At 40.3% G+C, this 27,620-nt stretch overlaps 1 protein-coding gene across 3 annotated transcripts; it reads left to right on the top strand.

Annotated features, from left to right (window-relative positions):
- Positions 1-26,639, top strand: PPP2CB (protein phosphatase 2 catalytic subunit beta). Of its 3 annotated transcripts, XM_088832772.1 has the most exons (8): positions 1-200; positions 13,418-13,627; positions 15,189-15,362; positions 16,066-16,155; positions 16,275-16,436; positions 18,111-18,229; positions 22,512-22,609; positions 25,208-26,639. In XM_088832772.1, the coding sequence occupies exons 1-7, from the start codon at positions 99-101 to the stop codon at positions 22,582-22,584; spliced, it is 930 nt and encodes a 309-aa protein (XP_088688898.1). In that variant the 5' UTR covers positions 1-98; the 3' UTR covers positions 22,585-22,609; positions 25,208-26,639. The 3 variants fall into 3 exon arrangements, with proteins under 3 accessions (XP_088688898.1, XP_055272534.1, XP_088688899.1); XM_055416559.2 differs by lacking the exon at positions 25,208-26,639 and having other exon boundaries at positions 2-200; positions 22,512-23,222; XM_088832773.1 differs by lacking the exons at positions 1-200; positions 25,208-26,639 and adding an exon at positions 431-696 and having other exon boundaries at positions 22,512-23,222.
- The last annotated feature ends 981 nt before the right edge of the window (positions 26,640-27,620 follow it).

The raw sequence follows: 27,620 nt of genomic DNA on the forward strand, positions 1-27,620 counted from the left end.
CCTCCCTCCCTCCGCCCGGGGGCTGGCGGCGGCGGCGGCGGGGCGCTAGGGGAGCGGCGCCCAGCGGGGGCGCGCGGGGGGCGGGCGGCGGGGCCGCCATGGACGACAAGGCGTTCACCAAGGACCTGGACCAGTGGGTCGAGCAGCTGAACGAGTGTAAACAGCTCAACGAGAACCAGGTCCGGACGCTGTGTGAAAAGGTGAGGCGCGGCCGCGGAGCCTCGGCTGGCCGCGGGGGCCCCTGCCCTGTCCGCTCCCGGGCCGCCCGCATCCCGGCGCCGGGTCCGGGCCCCGCGGAGCCGCGTCCGCCCCTGGGCGGGGCCGGGCCTTTCCGGGAGCCCTCTCGGGACACAGCCCTAGGTTAGGCCCGGATCCAGACCCGCGGCGTCCGGGATGGGCGGGCGGGGGCTCCGCGGCACCCGGAATTCATCACCCGAGTGTGACTGGGGTGACCGGCGCTCTGGTGAGGGTTGCTGACAGCCCCAGCGTTAACCCGGGCGGGCTGGCAGTCCCGAAGCTTCAGCCGCCAGGCGGATCAGTCCCCTGCAGCCTCGTAGTGGAAAGTGCACCGGAATGAGCCTGGCTGTTTTGAATTATCAACGCGTGTGGTAATGAACAGAGGCTTTTTCTCAGGTGACGCGGCCCTTCAGACATCGCTAAGACTTGGTAACGCGTCAGGCATTTGTTTGTAGAGAGGTGGGTGTGATGGCAGACTGTGATTTTTTTAAAATAGAAGGTGACTCTAGTTGAAACAGATGGTGGCTGGTCTTCACGTTGAGAGGCTCTTTGGAAGCAAAAATGTTTGATTTTTCAGAAACAAGACGGCAAGTCGTAAGTTTGGCAACAGTGCTTACCCGAAATAAGTGGGGTGTGTGTTTCTCCTGCAGGGTAGCACTTTTCAGAAGGTTATTTCTGTTTCTGTTACGTGTAAGTTTTTTTTCATTTCCAAAAAGTAATCAAATATGCAGATAGTTTACCGTTTTCAGTCGCTCTTGATTGTGTGATCGTAGACAATCTTCTGAATTCTGTAAACATTTTTTTCTTAACCATTGGAATTATTTTGGACTTTACATTTTTTCTCATTCATCTTTTATAGCATATACTATTTTTATGTAAAAAGGTCTCGTGAAGGAGTAACAAAATTATTTATTCTTTAATGCTTTTGAATTGTTATTTATTTTTAAGCCATAATCCCTAAGACTTTCTTGATTTTGTTTGGAACGCAGGATGCCTCAGAAAGAAATTGAAGAAAATATTTTATTAATATTATTTATAGAGTACCCTTAAAATTAAATATTTTAGAAATGGAAGAGTTAATAGTAAGTTTAAAAATAGTGTTTTGTTTTGTTTTTTAAATTAAGTTTAACGTTGTTTAGGGTCTTTATGTATTAACATATTTTATTTTTGAAGTACAGTGTTACATTTAAGTGTTCTGCTGCTGCTAAGTCGCTTCAGTCGTGTCCGACTCTGTGCGACCCCATAGACGGCAGCCCACCAGGCTCCCCTGTCCCTGGGATTCTCCAGGCAAGAACACTGGAGTGGGTTGCCAGCAAACTTAATTCAGCTATACACATAATATTCTTTTTCAGGTTCTTTTTCATTTTAGGTTGTTACGTGACATTGGGTATAGTTCCCTGTGCTATACGGAAGGTCCTTTTTTTTTTTTTTACATAAAGTAGTGTGTATATCGGAGAAGGCAATGGCAAGCCACTCCAGTACTATTGCCTAGAAAATCCCATGGATGGAGGAGCCTGGTAGGCTGCAGTCCGTGGGGTCGCTAAGGGTCGGACACGACTGAGCGACTTCACTTTCACTTTTCACTTTCCACTTCCACACATTGGAGAAGGAAATGGCAACCCACTCCAGTGTTCTTGCCTGGAGAATCCCAGGGACGGGGGAGCCTGGTGGGCTTCCGTCTATGGGGTCACACAGAGTCGGACACGACTGAAGTGACTTAGCAGCAGCAGCAGCAGCAGTGTGTATATGTTAATCCCAAACTGCAATTTATCCCCTCCCATCCCTATTTGGTAACCCTTAGTTTGTTTTCTATGTCTGTGAGTCTACTAAATAACTATTTATTGATACAGGAGGATGTATTTCTGTAAATAGAACTGCCAAACTAGTGGTATTTTTGTGTTTCTGAGACCGATTGTTTACAGACCGCTTCAAATTCTGTCTACATTCAATTTTCTTGTGTGATAACCTGTAATTTCACGTCTTAAAATTTGTGTTTTAAATCGCTGTCTCTCAGGCTCTAGTGTCCGGTGAAATACCCAGTTCTGAAATTAGCTGAGTCAGTTAACCTCACTGTGAACAGCAGACATGGACTTTACGTGGTGGGCAAAGTTGGTAGTTAAATCAGGTCTTCCCTCTGTCTAATAATTTTAAGATGTCTTTCGGGAGAAGAATGTTGCACCCTTCCTCGATCATGCTTGATCCTTAATCTCCTGAGCAAGCTTTCTGAATTTGTCCAGAGAGATTATTTTGACTTCAACTCCTAAATAAATTGGACTGCCAACCCTTAGGCTCTTTGAGGTATATTAAGCTTATATCTTACCCACTTTTTTCTTTGAATATTTGTACTTTTCCACCAAGCATGAATTTTTAAGTGGCAGTTCTCTGTCATTTATCTTTGTCCTCCACTTTTGATAGGGATGTGGAGGGCTGGAGAAGAGCGTGGGCCCCCCCCCCCCCGCCCTTCTCAGCAGTGCTTGTGTGGAGCTCCTTTCCAGCAGCTGTGGCGAACCTTTGTGGTGTTGATTTTCTGTCATCTAACCTTAGAGTTCCATTTTACTTCCCTACCTCTGTCCTCCTTTTTCCTGCTGAGTGCAGCATTTGTTTATAATGAACTCTCTCGGGGCCAGCCTGCGTTCAGACCCTGGCTCCACAGCTTGATGACTGCCCAGCCCTGCCCCTCCTACTCCTTATCGCTAAGGCTGGGGTGATCACTGACCTCCTGATTTGCTGACCTCCTGCGGCAGTTGTATTACGACTCCACTGGGGTGAAATCCTAACAAGAAATTTGGAGTAGATACTAAATGAAGAAAAGCTTAAAAAAAAAAAAAAAAAAGCTATTCTACCTTCTTTTAAGTGTCATCCTATTTTCTTTTATAAGAAGCTGCAAAATAAATAGATTTGTCAATATGACTTCTCTGTGGAGAATGTACTTCAAGAGAGGTTTTCCACCTGGTGGCTCTAGAACTCTGAAAAATACAGTTTCGTTATTTCTTGAGGTTGCTGTTACCTGAAGCACAAACTGCTGGGATTAGTAGTAATTTTGGAAGTAGTTCCTCACCATGTGTTCTCCCCTTCCAGGTCAAGAATGGCAGGCATATAGAAAGAATATAAGAGAAAATAAAAAGTTAAGCCTAACGTTTTAAAACTGTAAAAATCATCTTTTTGTTAGTTCTTTGTGACTAGATTTTAGTTTTTTTAATAACATGAGTTTTTGAGAGTCTATTGGAAATATTATTCTATAGAAAGTTATATCATAGGATGGTGATTCCTCCCTCAAAATTGAAGTTCTGTTCTAACTCAGATTCCCTGAATCACAAAGAAATCAGCTGACATTAAAGACCAGAGTGGTACTGGGAAATAGCCCTGTTTTGAGGTAGTGGCAAAATAAAATCCATCCAAATGCCAATTGGAGAATAACTATTGATTTAAAAAAATACATGGGTATGAATGATACGGTATGTCTGGCCTTTGAGGTTAGTTTCTGTCTCGAGAAAAACCGTTTGCATAAAATAGTTACGGCGTCTCTTCCAAGAAGATGCTTAACTCTCTTAACATGAACTTAAATTAGCAGTCCAGGGCCTTCCCTGGTGGTCCAGTGGTTAAGAATCCACCTTGCAGTGCAGGGGACATAGAGTCAGTCCCTGATCTGGGTCCCGCACGCCCCGGTGCGACTAAGCCCATTCGCCACAACTCCCGAACCTACGTGCTGCAGCCACTGAAGCCTGCGTGCTCTAGGGCCCACGCTCCACAACAAGGGGAGGCCATGTGAAGCAGCGAAGACTCAGCACAGCCAAAAATTAAATTAAAAAAAAATTTTTTTTAATTAAAAAATATAGCAGTTGAACTTTGGGGCCAGTTGCATGTTTTGCCCCTCTCAGAGTGCGGAGCGGTTGCCTCTGCCGTTTTTGCACGGTATGCTCAGTGATTTATAAAGATAGGGTGCCTGGAGAGCCAGCCTGGCACAGCTGAGGACATTCTGTGACTAGAACTATATTTAACGTTTGGTAGAGTCTCAGGAGGAGACATTTTTAGGCTCTTCGACCTGATAAACTTTATTCTTTTGTGTAGAACCTTGGGGATGATATTCTAAACAGGGAGGGAAATTGTAGCCCATGTGTGTGCGAGCAGAGCTTTTTGCTGATGATTATACAGTGGTGCTGGAGAAGACTCTTGAAAGTCCCTTGGACTGCAAGGAGATCCAACCAGTCCATTGTAAAGGAGATCAATCCTGGGTCTTCATTGGAAGGACTGATGCTACAGCTGAAACTCCAATACCTTGGCCACCTCATGCGACGAGTTGACTCACTGGAAAAGACTCTGATGCTGGGAGGGATTGGGGGTGGGAGGAGATGGGGACGACAGAGCATGAGATGGATGGATGGCTTCACCAACTTGATGGACATGAGTTTGACTGAACTCCGGGAGTTGGTGATAGACAGGGAGGCCTGGCGTGCTGTGATTCATGGGGTTGCAGAGTCGGACACGACTGAGCGACTGAACTGAACTGATAGAGTGGCTGCTTAGAAGCAGTTTGAGGTTTGTGTAGATAATATGTCATTTCTATATTGGTGTAATGGATATGTTCCTGGGTCCGGGCCTCAGCCTTGAAAGAAGCAGAATTCTCTGTAGGGTATTACTTCACTGATGTGAAATAGCATGTGTAAATTCATGAATGCCTAAAACCATCTTAATGAAAATTAGGTCCTGGTAAAAATGATTTTTCTGAGTCGGGGAAAGCTCTCGAATAGTTTTCTTTAATAGTTTGTACTTAAAATTGGTGTTAAAAGCCAAAAAGCCTGCTACTTTTATTTTAACTTCCCTTAAACTGCAATACTTTGGCCACCTCATGCGACGAGTTGACTCACTGGAAAAGACTCTGATGCTGGGAAAGGTTGGGGGCGGGAGGAGAAGGGGACGACGGAGAATGAGATGGCTGGATGGCATCACCGACTCTGTGGACATGAGTTTGAGTGAACTCCGGGAGTTGGTGATGGACAGGGAGGCCTGGCGTGCTGTGATTCATGGGGTCGCGGAGAGTCGGACACGACTGAGCGACTGAACTGAACTGAACTGAACTGAGCAAGTATTGGTGCCAGCTCTGGTGTCCCATTGATTAGAATTGAAAATGCAGTGATGTAGAGGACTTCCCTGGTGGTCCATTGATTAAGAACCTGCCTTCCAGTTCAGGGGTGCCGTTTCAGTCCCTGGTCAGGGAGCTAAGATTGCACGTGCCACAGCGAAACTGAGCCCACGAACTGCAGCTGCTGAGCCCCTGCCACAGCCAGGACCTGACACAGCCAGAGACAAGTCGTTTTTTTAATTCAGTGATCAACACAGCAGCGTGTTTCTTTCTTACTATAACAAAAAATAGCATGACTACAGTGAAATATGAGGTTAAAACCCAGTGTTACTGACTGAACAAATCATTTTCCATGCTTATCTAAGCCATCCTTCTTGTCAGACAGGTAAAGAAACTAAACCAGACTAGACTAGCATGAACTACTGCTTCCGACTGGAAAGCAGTCTTTTTTAAAATCAGTTCATCATTTCTCAGTTGTCCATAGGATGTGTCAAATCATGTTCACAGATAAAAAGAAGATACTTATAAACTACTTTCACATGGAGTAGTTTTATTTGCAACATATGTTTTTTATTCTACTTTGAAGATCTTGCAGAGATTTTTCCTTCACTTATTTTTTTTGTTTTAGGACAAATGCTATGAAGGACTTGGTGGATGAAGCCTTCTTTGATTAAAGGAAATCAAAATGCCATAAATTAAAGCTAAAATTAATTCCAAAACAGTCACTGCATTTTAGACTACATAAACTGTGTGTATTTCCTGAACTTAGTTTTTCTAAGAAAAATGGCATTAAAATCACTGTCATCCTTTTCTGGCAGTGCAGTGGTTAGGATGCCACGCTTTCACTGCAGGGGATACCAGCTGAGTCCCTGCCCAGGGAGCTAGGATCCTGCATGCTGTGTGCTGCTGCCAAAAAATTAAATTTAAAAAAATATATCCCTGTTATCTTTCCAAGAAGGCTAGTTCAGAGCCACAGCAGTGTTTCACATTTAGGTTTGGGCTTTCCTTGTATGTTTAAATTGAGATACAATTCATATACTATAAACGTTTGCCTGATAAAGTGTACAACTCACTGGTTTTGGTATATTCATAGTTTTGCAGTCATCTCTACCATATAATTCCAGAACATTTTCATCACTCCAGAAAATAAACCTTGTGCCGTCACTCCTCATTTTTCCTTCTCCATCCCCTGGCGGCCACTGATGGACTTCTGTCTCTATGAATTTGCCTGTTCTAGACACTTTATATCAGCGTCATCACATGATACGTAATGTTCTGTGTCTGGCTAAAGACTCCACGTTGTAGCATGTGTCAGCACTTCATGCTCTTTTGTGGCTGAATAAAATTCCCTTATATGAGTATAGCACTGTGGTTGTTTTTATAATTAGGTTATTGCTATCTAGAATTTGTTTCGAAGTTCAAAAAGTTATTTTTTCCGATTGAAAAAGTGCTTAATCGCCCGGTCGTGTCCAACTCTTTGCAACTCCATGGAATGCAGCCCACCAGGCCCTTCTGTCCATGGGGGTTCTCCAGGCAAGAATACTGCAGTGAGCTGCATGCTCTCCTCCAGGGGATCTTCCCAACCCAGGCATCAGACCCAGTCTCCTGCATTGCAGGCGGATTCTTTAACATCTGAGCCATCAGGGAAGCCCACTGAAAAAGTAAGACATGTATATATTTTTTAATTTAAGCATCTCAAAAATACAGGGAAGGAAACCAGCAAGCTCCACTGTTAAACCCACCTTCCCCTTCCATTACTGCCCTCCGTCCGTCCGTTCAGTCGCTCAGTCGTGTCCGACTCTTTGCGACCCCGTGGACTGTAGCCTACCAGGCTTCTCCATCCATGGGATTCTCCAGGCAAGAATACTGGAGTGGGTTACCATTTCCTTCTTCAGGGGATCTTCCCGACCCAGGCATCGAACCCGGGTCCCCCGCATTGGAGGCAGATGCTTTAACCTCTGAGCCACCAGGGAAGCCCATTACTGCCCTACCTCAGAAACAAACCTGAAGTTGTTTTCCAGGCTTTTGTTCTCTCTGTGCAAAAAGCATGTGTTTTGTGGGCTAGGGAGGATGTTTGTGGTGTACTGTTTTTATTAAAATGGGATCACAGTTACCCTAAAACCTTTTTAACCACACATTTAACCACATAGTCTTGTTCTGTGTACATATGCATGCCTCATTCTTTCTTAATTTTAACAGAGTATATGATTTTTTTTCTTACTTGTGTTTCCAAGTAAGATATTACTTGGCATATAGACACTTGACTGTCATTGAACTGAAAGAAAAAGTTTGTTCCCCCCTCCCTTTTTTTTTTAAAAAAAAGTCAATTCTCATTTATGGAAGAAACCTTGTAACTGCAGGAGGACAGGCCACCATACTTAAATTAACCTTGCCCTGTAGGATTTAGAGGGTTTCCCTTGTGGCTCAGCTGGTAAAGAATCCACCTACAATGCAGGAAACCTGGGTTCAATCCCTGAGTTGGGAATATCCCCAGAAGAAGGGAAAGGCTACCCACTCCAGTATTTTGGCCTGGAGAATTCCATGGACTGTATAGTTCCTGGGGTCGCAAAGAGTCAGGCATGCCTGAGGGACTTTCACTTTCATAGGGTTTAGAAGTTCATTTAATCTCATCTTTGTCAGAGATCACTCTGTTCTATGGCTTTCTTTAGATGCATTTGCCTAGGAGTAGGAGGTAATCACTTTTTAATAGCAGATGATTTATGTGTAAATAGAGGGAAAAGCATTTGTATGCTGGCTATCCCAAAACCAAGTTCAGTCGCTTTGTGGTATTTTGGCTCCAGTGATGGGCAGCAGCACAGAAATAGAGACGCCAGTAGCGTGTCGCCTGTTGAGGGGCTGGGAAGACTTGACATTCCCATTGTCTGTATTCTTAAAACATGGGTAGAGTGAAAATGGAGGATTATATGTGAATGTCATTTCTAAGCTTTTATTTTCTCAGTTCTGTTCGTAGATTTGCCTTGATAGCAACAAGAAAGAATGTTTTAAGTGGGTGAGAAAGGAAACAAGTTTGAGTGGATAGGAATACAGCAGTGCATGCAGTAATAACAGCTGTCTGCCTGGATGCATCTGGGCCAAGTGGCATTTTCCATCACCACAGTCCTTCACTTCACAGTTTTAACTAGGTCTTATCAGAGTCTTGGGGATGGTCTTGATCACTGTCACCTGTACAGTGTCACGAACCTCTGTCCATAGTTCTTCAGGCACTCTGTCTATTATATCTAATCCCTTGAATCAATTTGTCAATTCCACTGTATAATTGTAAGGGATTTGATTTAGGTCATACCTGATGAAGTGATCAAGACATCCCCAAGAAAAAGAAATGCAAAAAGGCAAAATGGTTGCCTGAGGAGGCCTTACAAATAGCTATGAAAAGAAGAGAAGTAAAAGGCAAAGGAGAAAAGGAAAGATATATCCATTTGAATGCAGAGTTTCAAGGAATAGCATGGAGAGATAAGAAAGCCATCAATGCAAAGAAATAGAGGAAAACAATAGAATGGGAAAGACTAGAGATATCTTCAAGAAAATTAGACATACCAAGGAAACATTTCATGCAAAGATAGGCTCAATAAAGGACAGAAATGGTAGGGACCTAACAGATGCAGAAGATATTAATGAGAGGTGGCAAGAACACCAGAAGAACTGTACAAAAAAGATCTTCACAACCCAGATAAGCACAATGAATGGTGTGATTACTCATCTAGAGCCAGACATCCTGGAGTGGAAGTCAAGTGGGCCTTAGGAAGCATCACTGCGAGCAAAGCTAGTGGAGGTGATGGAATTCCAGTTGAGCTATTTCAAATCCTAAAAGATGATGCTGTGAAAGTGCTGCACTCAATAGGCCAGCAAATTTGGAAAACTCAGCAGTGGCCACAGGACTGGAAAAGGTCAGTATTCATTCCAATCCTAAAGGCAATGCCAAAGAATGTTCAAACTACCACACAATTGCAGTCATCTCACACGCTAGCAAAGTAATACTTAAAATTCTACAAGCCAGGCTTCAACAGTACATGAACTGTGAACTTCCCAGATGGTCAAGCTGAATTTAGAAAAGGCAGAGGAACCAGAGATCAAATGGCCAACATCTGTTGGATCATTGAAAAAGCAAGAGAGTTCCAGAAAAACATGTATTTCTGCTTTATTGACTGTGCTGAAGCCTTTGACGATGTGGCTCACAACAAACTATGGAAACTTCTTCAAGAGATGGGAATACCAGACCACCTTCCCTGCCTCCTGAGAAATCTGTCTGCAAGTCAAGAAGCAACAGGGAAGAACTGGACGTGGAACAACAGACTGGTTCCAAATAGGGAAAGGAGTACAGTACGTCAAGGCTGTATATTGTCCCCCTGCTTATTTAACTTATGTGCAGAGTACATCATGAGAAATGCTGGACTGGATGAAGCACAAGCTGGAATCAAGATTGCCGGGAGAAATCTCAATAACCTCAGATACGCAGATGACACCACCCTTACGGCAGAAAGCGAAGAAGAACTAAAGAGCCTCTTGATGAAAGAGGAAAGTGAAAAAGTTAGCTGAAAGCTCAACATTCAGAAAACTAAGATCATAGCATCTGGTCCCACCCATCACTTCATGGCAAATAGATGGGGAAACAGTGACAGACTTTATTTTGGGGGGCTCCAAAGTCACTGCAGATGGTGACTGCAGCCATGAAATTAAAAGATGCTTGCTCCTTAGAAGAAAAGTTATGACCAACCTAGATAGCCTATTAAAAAGCAGAAACATTACTTTGCCGACAAAGGTCCGTCTAGTCAAAGCTGTGGTTTTTCCAGTAGTCATGTATGGATGTGAGAGTTGGACTGTAAAGATAGCTGAGCACAGAAGAATTGATGCTTGAACTGTGGTGTTGGAGAAGACTCTTGAGAGTCCCTTGGACTGCAAGGAGATCCAACCAGTCCATCCTAAAGGAGGTCGGTCCTGGGTGTTCATTGGAGGGACTGATGTTGAAGCTGAAACTCCAATATTTTGGCCACCTGATGCAAAGAGCTGACTCATTGGAAAAGACCCTGATGCTGGGAAAGATTGAAGGCGGGAGGAGAAGGGGATGACAGAGGATGAGATGATTGGATGGCATCACTGACTCAATGGATATGAGTTTGAGTAAGCTCCGGGAGTTGGTGATGGGACAGGGAAGCCTGGCATGCCGCAGTCCATGGGGGTCACAAAAAGTTGGACATGACTGAGTGACTGAACTGAACCGAATTATCAGTCTTCATGCATGTTCAGTCATGTCCAACTCTTTGCGCCCTCATGGACTGTAGCTTGCTGGGCTCCTCTGTCCATGGGATTTCCCAGGCAAGGATACTGAAGCAGGTTGTCATTTCCTCCTCCAGTGGATCTTCCCCACACAGGGATAGAATCTGAGTCTCCTGTGTCTCCTGCATTGGCAGGAGGATTCTTTACCGCTGATCCACCAGGGAAGCCCCTATCAGAGTCATAGACATAATTAAACTTGAGTACTAAGTCACATTAAAGAAACACTCATGAGAATTACGTGCAGAGTTACACAGTGTACAGAAAAGAGTTGGCATAGCAGCCCGGAGACCACTGTCTGTTTAAAGGCTGGGGGTCAAGGTTGCCTTTAGTGTCTGGAAACTTGGATTTGGGGAGGCTTCCCACCATTCCCTGTTGAGAATGGCTCACTGTGCCTAAACTGTTCATGCAAACAGTGTGATTTACTTTGGTACATCATAGACAGAGGGACCAGCTCCCTGTCTGGGCACCGAGGCTGAAGAGCTTCCCTGTAACTGGCAGGTTGCACACAGGCTTCAGGTGCGTTCTGTGCAGCTCTGCCGGGAGAGGACCTGTGCCCTTGGTTTGCTCAGGGCTGTGCCTCTGCGCCTTTTCCTTTTGCTGATTGTGCTGTGTCTGTTTTTACTGTCGTAAGTCATAGCCGTGAGTACACCTGTGTGCTGAGTTCTGTGGATTGTCTTTTATGAATCACTAGCAAATCTGGGGCGCTTTGGGGGACCCCTGACACACAGAGGTTTGTACATTGAGAATTCCAGCTATCAGGTGAACTGTATACTTGACTTCTGCCAGGCCAACACACCCTTTGCTTGAAGGGACGCCAGAGTGATCGCAAAATAAGAGCACTTTACAATAAAGGGTGTGAGTTATAAATCATTTAGAAGCATCAGGGATCTGTACCATAAAGATAAAAATTTGTCTGGCCTGATGAAGTACTTCACTACTATGTAGATAAAAGCTCAGGAAATATTGCTGTTATTGTAAAGCAAACACACACTGTGAATCATGTCTCTTGACGCATCTTCATAGTTTTATAAAACCTGTGCTGGGTTAAGATAACCATATGTCCTTAAAAGAACAGTTGAATTGGATAATATTTACATTTTAGTGTTTTTTATTTCCATATTTTAAATAAGAAGGTACTGAAGATAGTGTTTGTATATGAAGGAGATTTCCTGTTTATATTTGGAACCATCAGCTGAATGTTGAGGTTTTTCTCCCAGTAATAATAATAGAAGACATCAGGTCCAGGGACTTCCTTGGTGGTCCAGTGATTGACCACTTTCCAATGCAGGGGAGGTGGGTTTGATCCCTGGTTGCAGAACCAAGATCCCGCCTGCCCTGGGGTAACTCAGCCTGTGCACCACAAAGAGCTGGCACAGCCAAAAAAAAAAAATAGACATCAGGTCCACCTGAACTCTGATGATTAATGTTCCGCAGTTTGATTTTGTTTTTCCTGAACAAAATTAGGAAGCTATTTTTACGGGCTAAACTTGATAAAAATGCTGTTTCACTTGTGAACTTGAACATTTCTGAGCCATTTGTCAAGCCTCATAGGAGATACTTGACAATCTCTAAAAGTCCCTTCAGTGCTCATTGGAATTACACTTTGTAGCAGCTCTGCCCTCCTCCTTGCCCCATCCCAGTGGCTGACTGGGCAGCAGGGAGCTCGTGTCTCAGTTGGTACTTATACTTTTAACATATCTGCTCATTGCTTCAGAGGATTTTTTCATTTACTTTCTGATTCTGGACTCTTATTAGGAAAAGTTGTTAGATAAGTGAGGTGTCATGAACTTGAACTCAGTCAATATATTTAATTTGTCACTTTATATGTAAATTCTGTACTTTAGGGGTTCCGAACAGTAACTTTAGTTATTAAATATAGAATAGTTGCAATAAGTTGAAAATTGTCCTGTGAGTTGGTATAAGGTGTTAGTTTGTGAAAGAATTTGAATAATTGTGACTTTTTCTTTAATATTGATATTTGTAACCTATAAATAATATTGTTCATTTAAAAAAAAAACAGCTTTGAGATGAAATTTCTGTAGCATACAAGTCACTGATTTTGAGTGTTCAGTTCACTGGCTTTTAGTACATTCACAGATACGTGCATCCATCACCTCCCTGTTAGAGTATTTTCATGACCCCTGAAAGAAGTCTCACACCCCTTAGTTATTAGCCCTCAGCCTAGGCAGCCTGATGTTCTGTCTTTGTAGATCTGTCTGTTCTGAACATTCACATCAGTGGAGTCATCCAGTATGACCATTTGTGACTGTCTTTCACTTAGTATGTTTTCAAAGTTAATAGCGTGTAATCAGTCGTCATTGCTTTTTTTTTATTATTGAATAATACTCCGTTGAACAAATAATACCATTATTTATTCATTAGTTAATGGACCTTGAGGTGGTTTCCATTTTTTGTCCATTGTGAGTAATGCTGCCATGAACATGTGTCAGCTGCAGTTTTCATTTCTCGAGTGTCTGTCTAGGGATGGAGTTGCTGGATCACGTGGTAGTTCTGTGTGTAACATTGGGAGGAACTGCCGGACTGTTGTCCACAGCAGGTGTACTGTTTCAGATTCCCACCAACACTGTGTGAACGTTCCCAGTCTCTCCACGTCCTCAAAGACACTTCCAATTCTTTTTTATTGAGCCATCCTACAAAGTGTAAGGTGGTATCTTCTTGTTGTTTTACGATTTTATAATGTGCATTTCAGTTGATTTTTTTCCTCCACGTTTTGTTAAATAGACAAATGATGCCTTCAGATTTGTGAGAGAATCTTTTTTTTAATTGTTGATTTCATTTCTTTAACAGGCTAAGGAAATTTTAACAAAAGAATCAAATGTACAAGAGGTCCGTTGTCCTGTTACCGTCTGTGGAGATGTGCATGGTCAATTCCATGATCTTATGGAACTCTTCAGAATCGGTGGGAAGTCACCAGATACAAACTATCTGTTCATGGGTGACTATGTAGACAGAGGTTATTATTCTGTGGAGACAGTAACTCTTCTTGTGGCATTAAAGGTATGACTAATGAAATGCATTTTTTTCCCCAAGCTTTAAATCAGCAAAAGACAGAGTGGGCATTGCATATCATAATGTTCTAGTTTATGATCCGTTCATTTTATAGCCCCTTAAAATAATAGTTGATTTTACATCTTTTGGGAGAAAGATATGAAAATGATGCATTAAACACCTCTTGCCTGCTTCTGGTAAATTATTGGTATAGGTAGTAATCCATAGCTGAAGTCTTGGAATCATTTTTAGTCAACTTATCCCACATATATGGTTAACTGATACTGTATTTTTAAAATTCTTGCCTTGAGAAATCTGTTATTCCTGTGTCTTTTCTATTTTTACTGTCATTTAATGCATATCTTCATCATGTCACTTTAATTAGTACAGTAATGTGGTAACCTACATTTCTGTCTCTAAGACCTGACCGCTCCAAATCTACCTTGCATATGCTGCCAGATTAAATCTCTCACTTAACTTTCATCTTACTTCAGGGTTCCCAACTCTGCAGTGATTTTGTGTTACCTTTAGAATCAAGCTTATGCTCCTTGACTGATCCTCTACTGTCTAGCCTGAATTTGCTGCTCAGAGTTGGTGGCATAAACTTTTTGCCTCAAATCAGAGAGTTTAAACATGCTGTCTCCAAATCTTTTCTTATCTGATTTCTTCAACAGATTAGTCTCTCTTATTTCTTAACCCTCTGCCAAAACTCGGCTCAAGTCCTACTACTTCTACTTTAGCTTTACTCTTTCTACTGTAGATTATTGTGAAACTTAGCCTCACATCCCTTGTTTATGTCACATAGTGGTTTATTGCCTTGTTTTATTTATTTCTCATACTTCCTTAAGTGAAATTAGTCCCCCATCAGCAGAATTCATATATTATATTTCTGTGGAACTGGCATCTAGCTTTGAACTCTGTGCTCAGTGTTGGACACACAGTGGTTGCTTAGTAAATATATATGAAGTATGCACTTGCAGCTTTTTGGTTTACGGAATCTTATGCTTTTTCATACTTCTTATCAGACACATTCCTAACTAAAAATTATGCCATAAAGTACATCTCTATGTTCTGTCATGGAAAGGAAGCTATAAATACATTTGAAATTTTGCCCAGATTTTTCAGGGCCTGTTTTTGTGTTTTGTTGGCAAATACATTCTTCCTGTGGGAAATAAAAAGGAGGAAGAGTCTGTAGAGTGTATCTCGAGTCCAGATCTCTGGTCTGTGTCCAGTGAGCATTAAAAAGTCATAGTGTTCTGAAAAGACTGGGAAGACATGATAATTTGAGTATGAAAAAAGTGTTAGAGACAAAGAATCAGGTACAATTATCGGTTAAATAAGGAATTCCAGCGAGGGGAGTATGAATACATAGTAATGAAGAAAGATGACCATAAAAATATTTCAAAGTAATCAAGAGGGGACCTGGGGATGAATAAGACAGGTTTTTATTCTGAAAAAGAATAAACATTTAATGTATTGGCCATTAAATGACGTGGGTCAGAGGTTAATGTGCTTAACTAACACTAGTAACTACCAGGTATATCGTGGGTTCCTTTTCCTTTCCCTCCAGGTGCGTTATCCAGAACGCATTACAATACTGAGAGGAAACCACGAAAGCCGACAAATTACCCAAGTATATGGCTTTTATGACGAATGTCTGCGAAAGTATGGAAATGCCAATGTTTGGAAATATTTTACAGATCTCTTTGATTACCTGCCACTTACAGCTTTAGTAGATGGACAGGTATGTATGTGGGTGTGGATAAAAGATTTTTTATTAGTACTTTAGGGTCTAGATTTATGTGACATTCTTTCTGCATCTCCCTGGCCTTTCTGTGTCTTTCCCTTAAAGTTTCAGAACACGGCGTTGGATAAGTTTTGTGTGCAACAGCAAATCCTTTTTTTCATCCTTCTTCACCTTCCTGCTTCCCTTTCTATCTATTGATCCATCTATTTATAAACCATGCGTTAAGTGACAGTCTGATTCTAAGTAATCGGACAAATCTCCCTCCTTGGAAACTTTCACAGTCTTCTACTGACACTCATAAGATAAAAATTATTTCCAGATGACCAAGTGGAAATATGGTGCAAACTGAAACTTTGAGATGTAGTAAGGAATGCAATGCAGGGAAATGCATTTATTTATAAATGACATTTTATCTGTAGAAAAATAGAACAATGTAAAATAAACATTTAATTCAAAGAGTGAAACAGTAAATAAATTTAAAGGGTTAATTCAAAATAAAAGCAGAAATGGATACCAACAAATACAGAGTTGATGAATAGTAACTGCTTTCTCTGATAATGTTGCTTGGTTTTTTTCATTGTATTTTATAAAATTTTCCACTATGAACATTATGAAAGATCATTTTGAAAAGAAAAGCTACCTAAGGTTGACATTTAGATTTAATAAAACAAGTTCATTTTCATTTTAAATTCCTAAACAGATATTCTGCCTCCATGGTGGCCTCTCTCCATCCATAGATACACTGGATCATATAAGAGCCCTGGATCGTTTACAAGAAGTTCCACATGAGGTAAACTTAAACTTAGTTTTAATGAAAAAAGAAAGAAATAGAAGCACATTGTGGTAACCCTAGATTAGTCGCATACGAGTGCTGATAATGTCTGTTATGTACTCCGTTTTCTCTGCCAGGGCCCAATGTGTGATCTGCTGTGGTCAGATCCAGATGATCGCGGTGGGTGGGGTATTTCACCACGTGGTGCCGGCTACACATTTGGACAAGATATTTCTGAAACGTTTAATCATGCAAATGGTCTCACACTGGTTTCTCGCGCTCACCAACTTGTAATGGAGGTATGTCCTTCTCCTATAGGATGATGATCTCTGCTTCCAGTAAGTGTTTTGATAGTAAGGCTTCATGATTTAGAATGTCAGAAACATCCCTCCCCATTACCTAAAGGAAAGGAGGAAAATCTTGGCTGGTTTAGCAAGTAAGGAAAATATTGTTGACCAGAGCAAAATTGTAACTCACCTTAAGACTTAGAGAAAAGTTGCAAAAATAGTAACAAAAAAATTCCTTTGTATCCTACACTCAGATTCCTTGAGTATACTTTAATGTTTGTTTCATCATTCTGTCTCTCCTTTCCTGTTCCCCTTTCCCCTGACTTTTTTTTGAAGTGTTCCAATGTCAGTTGCAGGTGAAATGCTCCTTTACATCCAAATTTCCATGTGTATTTTGTAAGAATAAGGACTTTCTCCTAAATAACTATGGTATAGTTATCACAGTCTGGAAATTTTCATTGAGAAAGTACTAAATACTTTATTCAAATTTTTATTATCTCACCAATGTCCTTTTATAGCTAAATTTTTTATAGCAAACTTTAACTGTATTTGTGCGTGTATAGTCTAATCCAGGCTCACACTGTATTCAGTCCCCTTTGATGTGGACATAATTCCTCAGATTTTCTTTGTTTTGGATAATCTTGACATTTTTAAAGACTACAGGCATTTTGTTTTGTAGAAATAGCCTTCATTTGTGGTTTAGCTGATGTTTCCTTATGATTCAGGCAAGCATTTTTGGCGGGCATGTCACAGTATGATATGATGCTTGCGTCCTTCTCGGCACATCATAGCAGGTCATGAGATCCATCCCACTGCTGCTGGCGTTAACTTGGATCACTTAGCTAAGGTGGTGCCTGCCAGATTTCTCTACCATGATGTTACTATTTTTTTAAACACTAAAGGACTATAAATATACTCCTTCCAAACCAGTAGGGAGTGGCTTCAGGATGTTAGAGAAAACTTCACTAATCTAATAGAGGCAGGTAGGGTAACAGCATGGTAAATAAAGAACATGAATTCATGTGGTGAAGATAAACCTAATTTTATCAGTCAGCATAAGGAATGTGAATGGATGAAAATTTGTACTTCCCTAAAATACTGAGACCTTCAGATTGGATACATAATCAAAATTCATCTTTTATCTAAAACATAATGATACCACAGACCAGAAGTAGAAGGATGGAAAATGGTGTATTAGTATATCAATTAGGTAATTATCCAAAGTATAGCTAATAAGATGAACAAGGCTTTAGATTCTTGAAGTCTTCACTGATGAAAACTGATCTGGTCCTACGGGAGGGAATAATTTTAAATTTTAATTTACCTAGTAATAGAGTCAAAATTCATAAAGCAAAAGTTGACATAATTTATGAGGAGGAATTGAGACCTCTTCTGTCACTGTGGGAGAAATCTGAATACACATCCTAGCCCTGATCTCAAACATAGACTAAGCAGAAAAAGGTACTGAGCCCTAAGTAACAGTACCCTGTATCCACAGGTGAGCCTCAGTGCAGATGTCTAATATAAAAGATGGACACCACATAATACTTGTGACACACAAGTCACACAAGGTGACACACAGAATACTTGCAACCATCGCGTTTTCAAAGGTTACCTCTGTCAGCATTACAATTTTATGGTGAAATGCTGATTTTGATGGGTTTGTTTTTGTTTTTAATGTTGCAGGGATACAATTGGTGTCACGATCGGAACGTGGTTACCATTTTCAGTGCACCCAATTACTGTTATCGTTGTGGGAACCAGGCTGCTATCATGGAATTAGATGACACTTTGAAATATTCCTTGTAAGTACCTTTAAATTTTAATTGTATGGAATCACTTTTAGAAGAACTATAAAGTAGATTATGAAAATTAGAGGTAGAAGATTTCTGGTTTTGGATTAGTGGACTAAGAAACATAGCAAACCCTCTCCCCAACAGAAACCACCATTGGACTGCAGAATGTTACATTAAACTGTTATTTCACATTTTTGAGATTTGTCCTAAATGTATACAGCAAATGTAGAAACACTGATTCTAGATCTGCTGACTCAGCATAACAGCAGAGTCTGTGGAATTTGAGTCACAGTGTTCTCTCCCCCGTTTCCAGATGCCTGGTACAGAAGCTACTCCATAGGTGTGGTCAAGAAGACTGGGCTTCTCCCCGCACACAGGCAGATGCCAGCATGTCTCAGCCTCCCCAGTCCAGTTCTGTTAATACTCCCTGTGGGTGCAGTCAGTCAGGCCCTGCCTGGTCCTGGGCGGAGGCTTTATTCCAGTCGTGCATGGTAGGAGTAGAGAGTGCTGTATCCCTGGTCCCTGCCAGCACCTGCTCTAGAATAGTGGACGCCGCTAAGAAGTGGGCCTTCATACCTGCCTGCATCTCTTAAAGTGATATAACAGTTCTGTTCAGAAAGATTCAGAAAAAAGTTCCTCACCTTTGCCTGAGGGGACTGACCTTACTTAGAACAGAGGGTCAAGAATTGCAAGCCTAGGTATTGTGTTGAAGACAGTGGGTAATATGGTGGAGACCAATGAAGAAGGCTCTTATAGCTCCCAGAATATTAGTAGCAATAAGCAAAAGAGGAAAGCAAGGAGAACTTTAACAGATAAAACCAGGAAAAGAGAAGAAAAGCTTTCCTGAGATCATCACAGTCAACTCTGGGAGAAAAGAAGGCTGAACAATTACTAGGCTGTATGGACACAGGAGGAGTCAGACACATCACGGTCAAATGCTGAGAGTCTAAAAGAAGAAATCCTGGTGACAGAGAAAAATGACTTACAAAAGAGAACCTCAATAGAGTAATCAGCTGACATCGCCTCAGAAAGGCAATGAAACATTCTTAAAGTGCTAAAAATAAAAAAATCCAGGTCATATCAGCACAACTTCAAAATGAATGCAAAAGGGCATACTCAGATAAACAAAAATGGAGAGAATTCAGCGCTAGGAGACCTGTCATACAAGATATACTTTCGGCACTTCAGGCTGAAAGCAAGGAACACCAGACAGTAAGTCTGCTACACACAGAAAATAGTAATTGCACCTTCTTAATGAATTTAAAAATCAGTCGCATGACACAGTATGGATGTATTTGTAGTATAGTTGAACTTACAAGAAATTAAATATACAGAAATGTAGATTTGACAGTAACAGCACAGACGAGGTGGGTGGGAACAAAGCTGTACTAAAGTAAGGGCCACCAGGTGGTAAATTTGAATTAAAGGAAGTATATGAGGAAAAAATGAGGAAGATATTTAAGAAAATCTATAAATATATACTCTCCTCTCTCAGCTTAAGGTTGTAAGAGTATGTAAAATAGTAATTATATGGTATAGTAATTATATAGTATTAAATATAATTTAGGGGTTTGTAACATATATACTCTGTATAACATCAGTAGCAAAAAAAGGAAGTGGAAATGGAAAGGAGCTATATGCTATCTAGGAGAGAACACCTCTTAATTCACTAGAATTTACAAATCTGAAGTAGAATTTTGCAAGTTGTATGCTCTAGGTTCTAGAACAACTGCTAATAAAAATAAATGTACAGTTATTAAGGAATTTAAATAGTATGTTAGAAAATAATATTTTACTACAAAGAACGCAGTGAGAGCAGGAACCAAGAAACAAAAGGCATAATTTAAAAAAAGAAACTGCCAGATAAATCCAGTTGATACCAGTAGCGCTGAATGATTCATCAACACCGTGCTATCCGAGGGCAGAAATTACCAAGTTGGTGTTTCTGTTTTTCAGTAGCCAGCTTTATAATGCCTATGGAAAATGTAATTTAGATTCAAAAACGTGAATAGGTTAAACGAAGCGTGATGAGAAAAGATATGCTATGCAAATAGGAACTACAGAAGTGCTGAACTGGATATACTAATATCAGACCAAATAGATTTCAAAACAAAAATTGTTACTAGACATGAAGAAGTATATTTCACAGTGATCAGGAGTCTGACTATTAGGAAAATATATCACAGAGATATGCACTTAACAGTGGAGGCCTGAAATACGTGGAGCAAAAACAAACAGAACTGAGAAACAGACAATTTAGCAACAATAGCTGGAGGCTTCATTATGGCACTTGGCAATAACAGAACTACACAGAAGACCAGCAGGAAAGTAGAGGACTTGAGAAACATTTCCGCTCACATCTACAGAACTCTCCACCCAGCAACAGCAGAACAGTCTTCTCAAACGCACCTGGAGCATTGTCCAGTACTGACCATGTGCTTGGCTATAAGCCAAGCCTCAGTAAATTTAAGAAGAACGGAATCATACAAAGTATATTCTCCAAACATGATTGGATGAAAGTAGAAATCAATAACAAACGAAAAACTAGGAAAATGTATAAATAGGTAGAAATTAAGACACTCCTAAATAACCTTTGAGGTAGTCAAAAAGAAAATGAGATGAGTGAAAATGAAAACACAGTGTACCAAAACTTACGGGATATCCCAGTGAAAGCAGTGTTTTCAGAGAAGTTGATGGTTGTAAATCCCTATATTAGAAATCAGGTAGAATTAGAAGTTGACAGTCTGTAACCCAGAAGAGGGCTGTCACCAGAACTCACTCGTGCTGGTACCCTCATCTCCGAATCCAGCCTCCATAACCTATCTTTACATCTTACGGACCTAGAAAAAGAAGAGCAAGTTAAAGTTAGTGCAAGCATATAGAAGGAAATAAAGTTAGCATTGGAAATAAGATGAAATAGAAAAATAGTGAAAACCAATGAAACCAAACGTTGTTTCTTATTGATAGAATTGAAAAGCCTTAAGTAGATTGGCCAAGGAAAAAAAAAAAAGAGTGACGACCCAACATTAGCAAAATCCGCACAAGCCTTACTGAAATAAAAAGAATTGTAAGGGAATACAAGGAATAACTGTATGAGGGCAAATTAGGTGACTAGGATAAAATGGATGAATTCCTAGAAGGACAAAAAGAAAAACTGCCAGGACTGACTCAGAAATAGAAAACTTCAGTAAACCTGAAGCAAGTGAAGAAATTGAATAATTTTAGGACTTCCTACTAAGAAAAGCCCAAGCCCAGCTGGCTTCACTTGTGAATTGACCAGATGATTAAAAGGGAATTAGCACCAAGCCTGTACAAACACCTACAAAAAAACAGAAGAGGAAGGATTACTTCCCCACCCATTCTTTAAAGATATTTCCCTGATACCAAAATCAGAGACATTGTAAGAAAACTGCAGACTGTAGTCTTTATGCGTATATAGATGTAAAAAATGTGCAAAAAATAGTAACCAAGTCCAGCAGTATATAAAGGATTATACACTGACCAAGTGGGGTTTATCCTAGGAATGTGAAGATGGTTCAAAATAGGAAGATCAGTTCTTATAATAAACCATATTAATAAAGGACAGAAACCACATGATCGTCTCAGTAAGGCCAGGAAAAGCCATTTGTCACAATCGAGCACCCTTTCACAATAAAAATACAGTTGACCCCTGAACGACACAGATTTGAACTGCATGAGTCCACTTATATCCACTTATATGTGGTTTCCTGTTTTAGAACTCTAACACTAGTATTACAGGATCCTTGGAACCACAGGTAGGAACCACATGTACAGAGGGCTTGACTATAAGTTATACTCGGATTTTCAACTGCAAAGGGTCGGGACCCCAACCCCCACCTCATTCAAGGGTCAGCAGTACTCACCTAGTCAAAGAAGGGAACTTTCCCATCCTGATAAAGGTCATCTCCAAAAACCCCACAGCTAATTTCATCATTCTTAATAGTGAAAGACTGAATGCTTTTCCCTTAAAATCTAAAACAAGTATGTCTGCTCTCGTTGCTTCCATTCAACTGATGATAATATTACAGATCTTTTATGTCAGACATGAGCGAGACAGCTTGTTAGCTTAAATCTTCACTGTAGCTCAGTGAGCTGGTTCTATGGAAGAGAACACCTGCAGTGACTTACCGAGGGTCATAACACAGAAAAGGTGGGAGACGAGTACTGCTTTTTCTGCCTCAATGTCTTGTTCTTAATTGATTTGTTTGCCTGCAAAGTTAAAACCTGTAACCAGTTGCTTTCTCTCCTTTTTTTTTTTTGCCATTTATAGCCTTCAGTTTGACCCAGCACCTCGTCGAGGAGAACCTCATGTGACCCGGCGCACCCCAGACTACTTCCTGTAAATCCCTCTTGGGAAAACCTGCCTTTGTATGTGGAAGTATATCTGGCTTTTTAAAATATATATATATACACATATATATATTTAGAAACAAAACGACAAAAAAAGCAACAGTAATCTATGTGTTTCTGTAACAAATTGGGATCTGTCTTGGCATTAAACCACATCATGGACCAAAATGTGCCGTACTAATGATGAGCATTCAGCACAATTTGAAACTGAAATTAGTTCAACACTATGTTCTAGATCAGTCGGTCTTAACAGTTTGCCTGCTGTATTTGTAGTAACCATTTTCCTTGGGACTGTTAAAGCAAAAAAGGTAACTAACTCCATCTCTTGCACTTACTGGGAAATTTTAGTTAAGAGTGTTTAACTGGCATGGATTAATAGGGTTGGATTTTTATTTTTAAGAAAAATTCACAAGCTAACTTCCACTTAATTCATTACCATTTATTTTATTGAAATGTATAATTAACTGACAAAAGGATTCTTGGGAGTACGTTGTCATAACATTTAAAGAGAGATTTCCCTTCTTTAAATTACTGTTTTATGTTGATCTGCATATTTCTGTATATTTGTCATGATAGTGCTTGCATTCTACTTGGTGTACTGAGCAAATAAACTTTCTGTTTTAAACAAAAACATATTGAGTTACTGTGATACACTTTAAATGAACATTTTACTTGCTTGAAATTTCATAGATCTCTAACCTGTAATAAATAGTTGTGTTGAGGTACTTTAAATGTGGTGTTCTTTGTATAGAACTTATTTTCAGAAGAAAAAAATTTTGATAGTACCTGATAACTTTCAGGCCATAAAAGATTATTATTTGTAAACATCATCTCATTAGGTAATTTGTATTATGCAGATTTGATGCTAAAGCTGAAACTCCAGTGCTTTGGCCACCTCATGCGACGAGTTGACTCACTGGAAAACAGTCTGATGCTAGGAAGGATTGGGGATGGGAGGAGACGGGGACGACAGAGAATGAGATGGCTGGATGGCATCACCGACTCAATGGACATGAGTTTGGGTGAACTCTAGAAGTTGGTGATGGATAGGGAGGCCTGGCGGACTGTGATTCATGGGGTCGCAAAGAGTCGGACACGACTGAGCGACTGAACTGAACTGAACTGACAGTATTGTTTCTGTTTTATGTTTTGGTTTTTTGGCTGTAAGCTATGTAGGATTTTAGCTCCCAAGTGAACCTGCAGCCCCTGCATTGGAAGGCAAAGTCCTAACCACTGGACCACCAGGGAAGTCCCCCTGTATTCACATTTTAAACTATGGATTATATGTAAAACTGTAGGATAACATATGGCCGGGTAGACTCTTTTAAAAACCAAGATATGTTATATCTTTACCTTTTAATCTAGAAATGAGAATAATCTCCAGATCAACTTTAGTACAACTGGTAGGATTCTTTAATAAGTGTATAGTATAAATCCCAAGTATTAGAAAGGAAAATAGAGAGTCATTATGTGGTGTGAGGGAGGAAGAAAGGGGGAAAAAAAACTTGAATTTTTTCATCTTTATATAAGAAAATGACATGGTAAAAATAGGTATGCTGCTGCTGCTGCTAAGTCACTTCAGTCGTGTCCGACTGTGTGACCCCATAGACGGAAGCCCACCAGGCTCCCCCGTCCCTGGGATTCTCCAGGCAAGAACACTGGAGTGGGTTGCCATGTCCTTCTCCAATGTGTGAAAGTGAAAAGTGAAAGTGAAGTCGCTCAGTCGTGTCCGACCCTTAGCGACCCTACAGACTGCTGCCTACCAGGCTCCTCCATCCATGGGATTTTCTAGGCAATACTACTGGAGTGGCTTGCTGTTGCTTTCTCCGAAAAATAGGTATAAACATCTCAAAATTATAATCAATGTAAATGAACTATATTTTCTAGTTGAAAGACAAAGGGTCAAGTTTGATATATATATATATATATTTTTTTAGAAAATCCAGCTATATAACTGATTACAAGACACATACCAATAACAAATGATTTGGATAGGTTGAAATTAAAGATAGATTAGACCAAGAAAAGATGCTAAACAAGGGAAATCTGGAGTAGCTATATACATATTAGAACTGGAGACAATTTTAAGAATATAAGATCAATACAAATGGAGTTAACACATAATATAAACTTCTATGCACATATCAAAATAGCCTCAAATATGTTAAAAACAACCTTAGAAATGCAGAGAGAGACTGACACGTTTGCGTTACAGTGGCAGATTTCAACTTCTCTGTCATTATACAGTAAAATACAAATTGTGGGAGATTTGAAAACATTTGAATAAAATTGATAGAATAAACATATATACATTTCTGTATCCCAATAGAGAATTCACAGTCTTGTCAAATTTATATGGGACATTTATAAAAATTGGCAATTAGGCCATAAGGCAAGTCTCAGAAACTTTCAAAGAACTGATACATGACACCAAATTCTCTGACTATAGTGCAGTTAATTTAGAGGTTAATAGTGAAATTAAAAAATAAGGGTCAAAGATGAATTAAAGGAAATTTAAAATTCCATAAAATAGAATTTAGAAAAACTGGTTATGAAAATACATATAAAATTATGTAAATAAAATACCTAATTTTTTTTTTTAACCTCACTTTGCAGCACATGTGGTCGATAGTGCCCCAACCAGGGACTGAACCCACGTCCCCTACATTGGAAGCATGGAGTCTTGCCCATGGACTGCCAAGAAAGTCTGGATGAAATATCTAGAACAGCCAAACAATTTTGAGAAACAAGAACAAAGAGTCCATTGTCCTCCCTATGTCAGAATTTACAGTTTTCAAGACAGTGTAGTTTAGGGGAAGGATGAACATATAGATCAATGAACAGAATTGAGAGTCCAGAAATAAATCCTATTTATAGTCAACAAAAGTAGCGAGGCCATTGATTAAGGGAAGAATTGTTCAACAGATGGTATTGGAAAGAGATGTCCACGTGGAAAAGGGTGAACTGAGGTACTTAACCTATCATACACAAAAATTCAGTAACAATGGATCAAACAAACTTTAAGAAGAAAACACAGAACTCCTTTGAGAATGGGTTAGGCCAAGATTTTATAGGTAATACCAGAATGGTACATAAAATTTTTAAGTTGAGAAATGGCCTCATTAGAATTCAAAACTTTTGTGCTTCAAAGGACAGAATTAAAAGAAATTAGAAGATTGTATCACATATCTAATAAGGGACTTGTACTCGGATTTTAAAAGAAATCTTACCACTCAGTAAGACAACCCAGTTAGAGGGTTGTCTAACTGGGCAGAGGATGTGAATAGACATTTCACTAAAGAAGATACACAAATAACTAACAAATAGCTAGTAAGTAGGTAAAAAGATCAACATCATTAGTCATTAGGGAAATGCAAACTAAAAGCACAATTGAGATTTCACTTCACACTCATCAGAAAAAGTATGATTTCTTATTTATTCACGAATAACAAATATTGGTGAGAATGTGGAGAAACGAGCCCTCATACATTGCTATCAGTTAATTTTAAAAGGTACAGCCACTTTGGAGAACTTGACAACTTCATAAACGTAAATTAACTATGCCCCCAACAATTCCATTCATTCATATCTTCCCAAGAGAAAATACATGTTCACACCAAAACATGCACACCGGAAACATTCTAAATGTCCCTTAACTGCTCAGTGGGGTAGACAAAAATGTTACAGAGTGGTAAACCACCACTTATAAAAAAATCAACTGAAACATACAACATGGATGAACTTCAAAACATGCTGATGAAAGAAGCCAGACGTGAGACAGTACATGGATTTCCTTTCTAGGAGATGCCTAACAAAGGCAAACGTAGAAGACAGAGGTAGATTAGTGGTTGCCTAGCCAGTGGGAATGGGAATTAACTGTAAATGGTCACAAAGGTACCTGTTGGAATGAAGAAAATGTTCTAAAACTGGCTCATGGTCATAATTGTTCCTTTTGGTAAATTTACGAAAAATCTTTACCCTTGAAATGGGAAAATTCCATATGTAAAATATACCTCAATGAATTTGTTCATAGAAATAAAACTTGTGCAATGTAACCAAACCAGGCTGTACAGGAAATTTATAATTAATGGACGGAGAAGCCTGGTAGGCTATAGTCCACGGGATCGCAAAGAGTCGGACACGACTGAGCAACGGAACGGAACGGAATAGAGGAACAGCTAAAAATTAATTGAGCTGTGTTTCAGTTCAGTCACTCAGTCGTGTCCAACTCTTTGCGACCCCGTGAATCACAGCACACCAGGCCTCCCTGTCCATCACCAACTCCCAGAGTTCACTCAAACTCATGTCCACAGAGTCGGTGATGCCATCCTGCCATCTCATTCTCTGTCGTCCCCTTCTCCTCCCGCCCCCAACCTTTCCCAGCATCAGAGTCTTTTCCAGTGACTCAGCTCGTCGCATGAGGTGGCCAAAGTATTGGAGTTTCAGCTTTAGCATCAGTCCTTCCAATGAACACCCAGGATTGATCTCCTCTAGAATGGACTGGTTGGATGTCCTTGCAGTCCAAGGGACTCTCAAGAGTCTTCTCCAACACCACAGTTCAAAAGCATCAATTCATCGGCGATCAGCTTTCTTCACAGTCCAACTCTCACATCCATACATGACCACGGGAAAAACCATAGCCTTGACTAGACAGACCTTGGTTGGCAAAGTAATGTCTCTGCTTTTTAATATGCTGTCTGGGTTGGTCATAACTTTCCTTCCAAGGAGTAAGCATCTTTTAATTTCATGGCTGCAATCAGCATCTGCAGTGATTCTGGAGCCCAAAAAAATAAAGTCACCCACTGTTTCCACTGTTTCCCCATCTGAAGTGATGGGACCAGATGCCATGATCTTAGTTTTCTGAATGTTGAGCTTCAAGCCAACCTTTTCACTCTCCTCTTTCACTTTCATCAAGAGGCTTTTGAGTTCCTCTTCACTTTCTGCCATAAGGGTGGTGTAATCTGCATATCTGAGGTTACTGGTATTTCTCCCAGCAATCTTGATTCCAGCTTGTGCTGCTTCCAGCCCA

The sequence above is a fragment of the Moschus berezovskii genome, chromosome 26, assembly GCF_049115385.1.
Source record: "Moschus berezovskii isolate FMDL1 chromosome 26, NW_MosBer_1.0, whole genome shotgun sequence".
NCBI classification, from domain to species: Eukaryota; Metazoa; Chordata; class Mammalia; order Artiodactyla; family Moschidae; genus Moschus; species Moschus berezovskii.

Bases quoted from the DNA above. Each gene is read 5' to 3' on its own strand.
- PPP2CB (XM_088832772.1), top strand. From the start codon at position 99: ATGGACGACAAGGCGTTCACCAAGGACCTGGACCAGTGGGTCGAGCAG. The intron at 201-13,417 runs GTGAGGCGCGGC...TTTCTTTAACAG, and splicing joins TCCGGACGCTGTGTGAAAAG to GCTAAGGAAATTTTAACAAA. The intron at 16,156-16,274 runs GTAAACTTAAAC...TTTCTCTGCCAG, and splicing joins TACAAGAAGTTCCACATGAG to GGCCCAATGTGTGATCTGCT.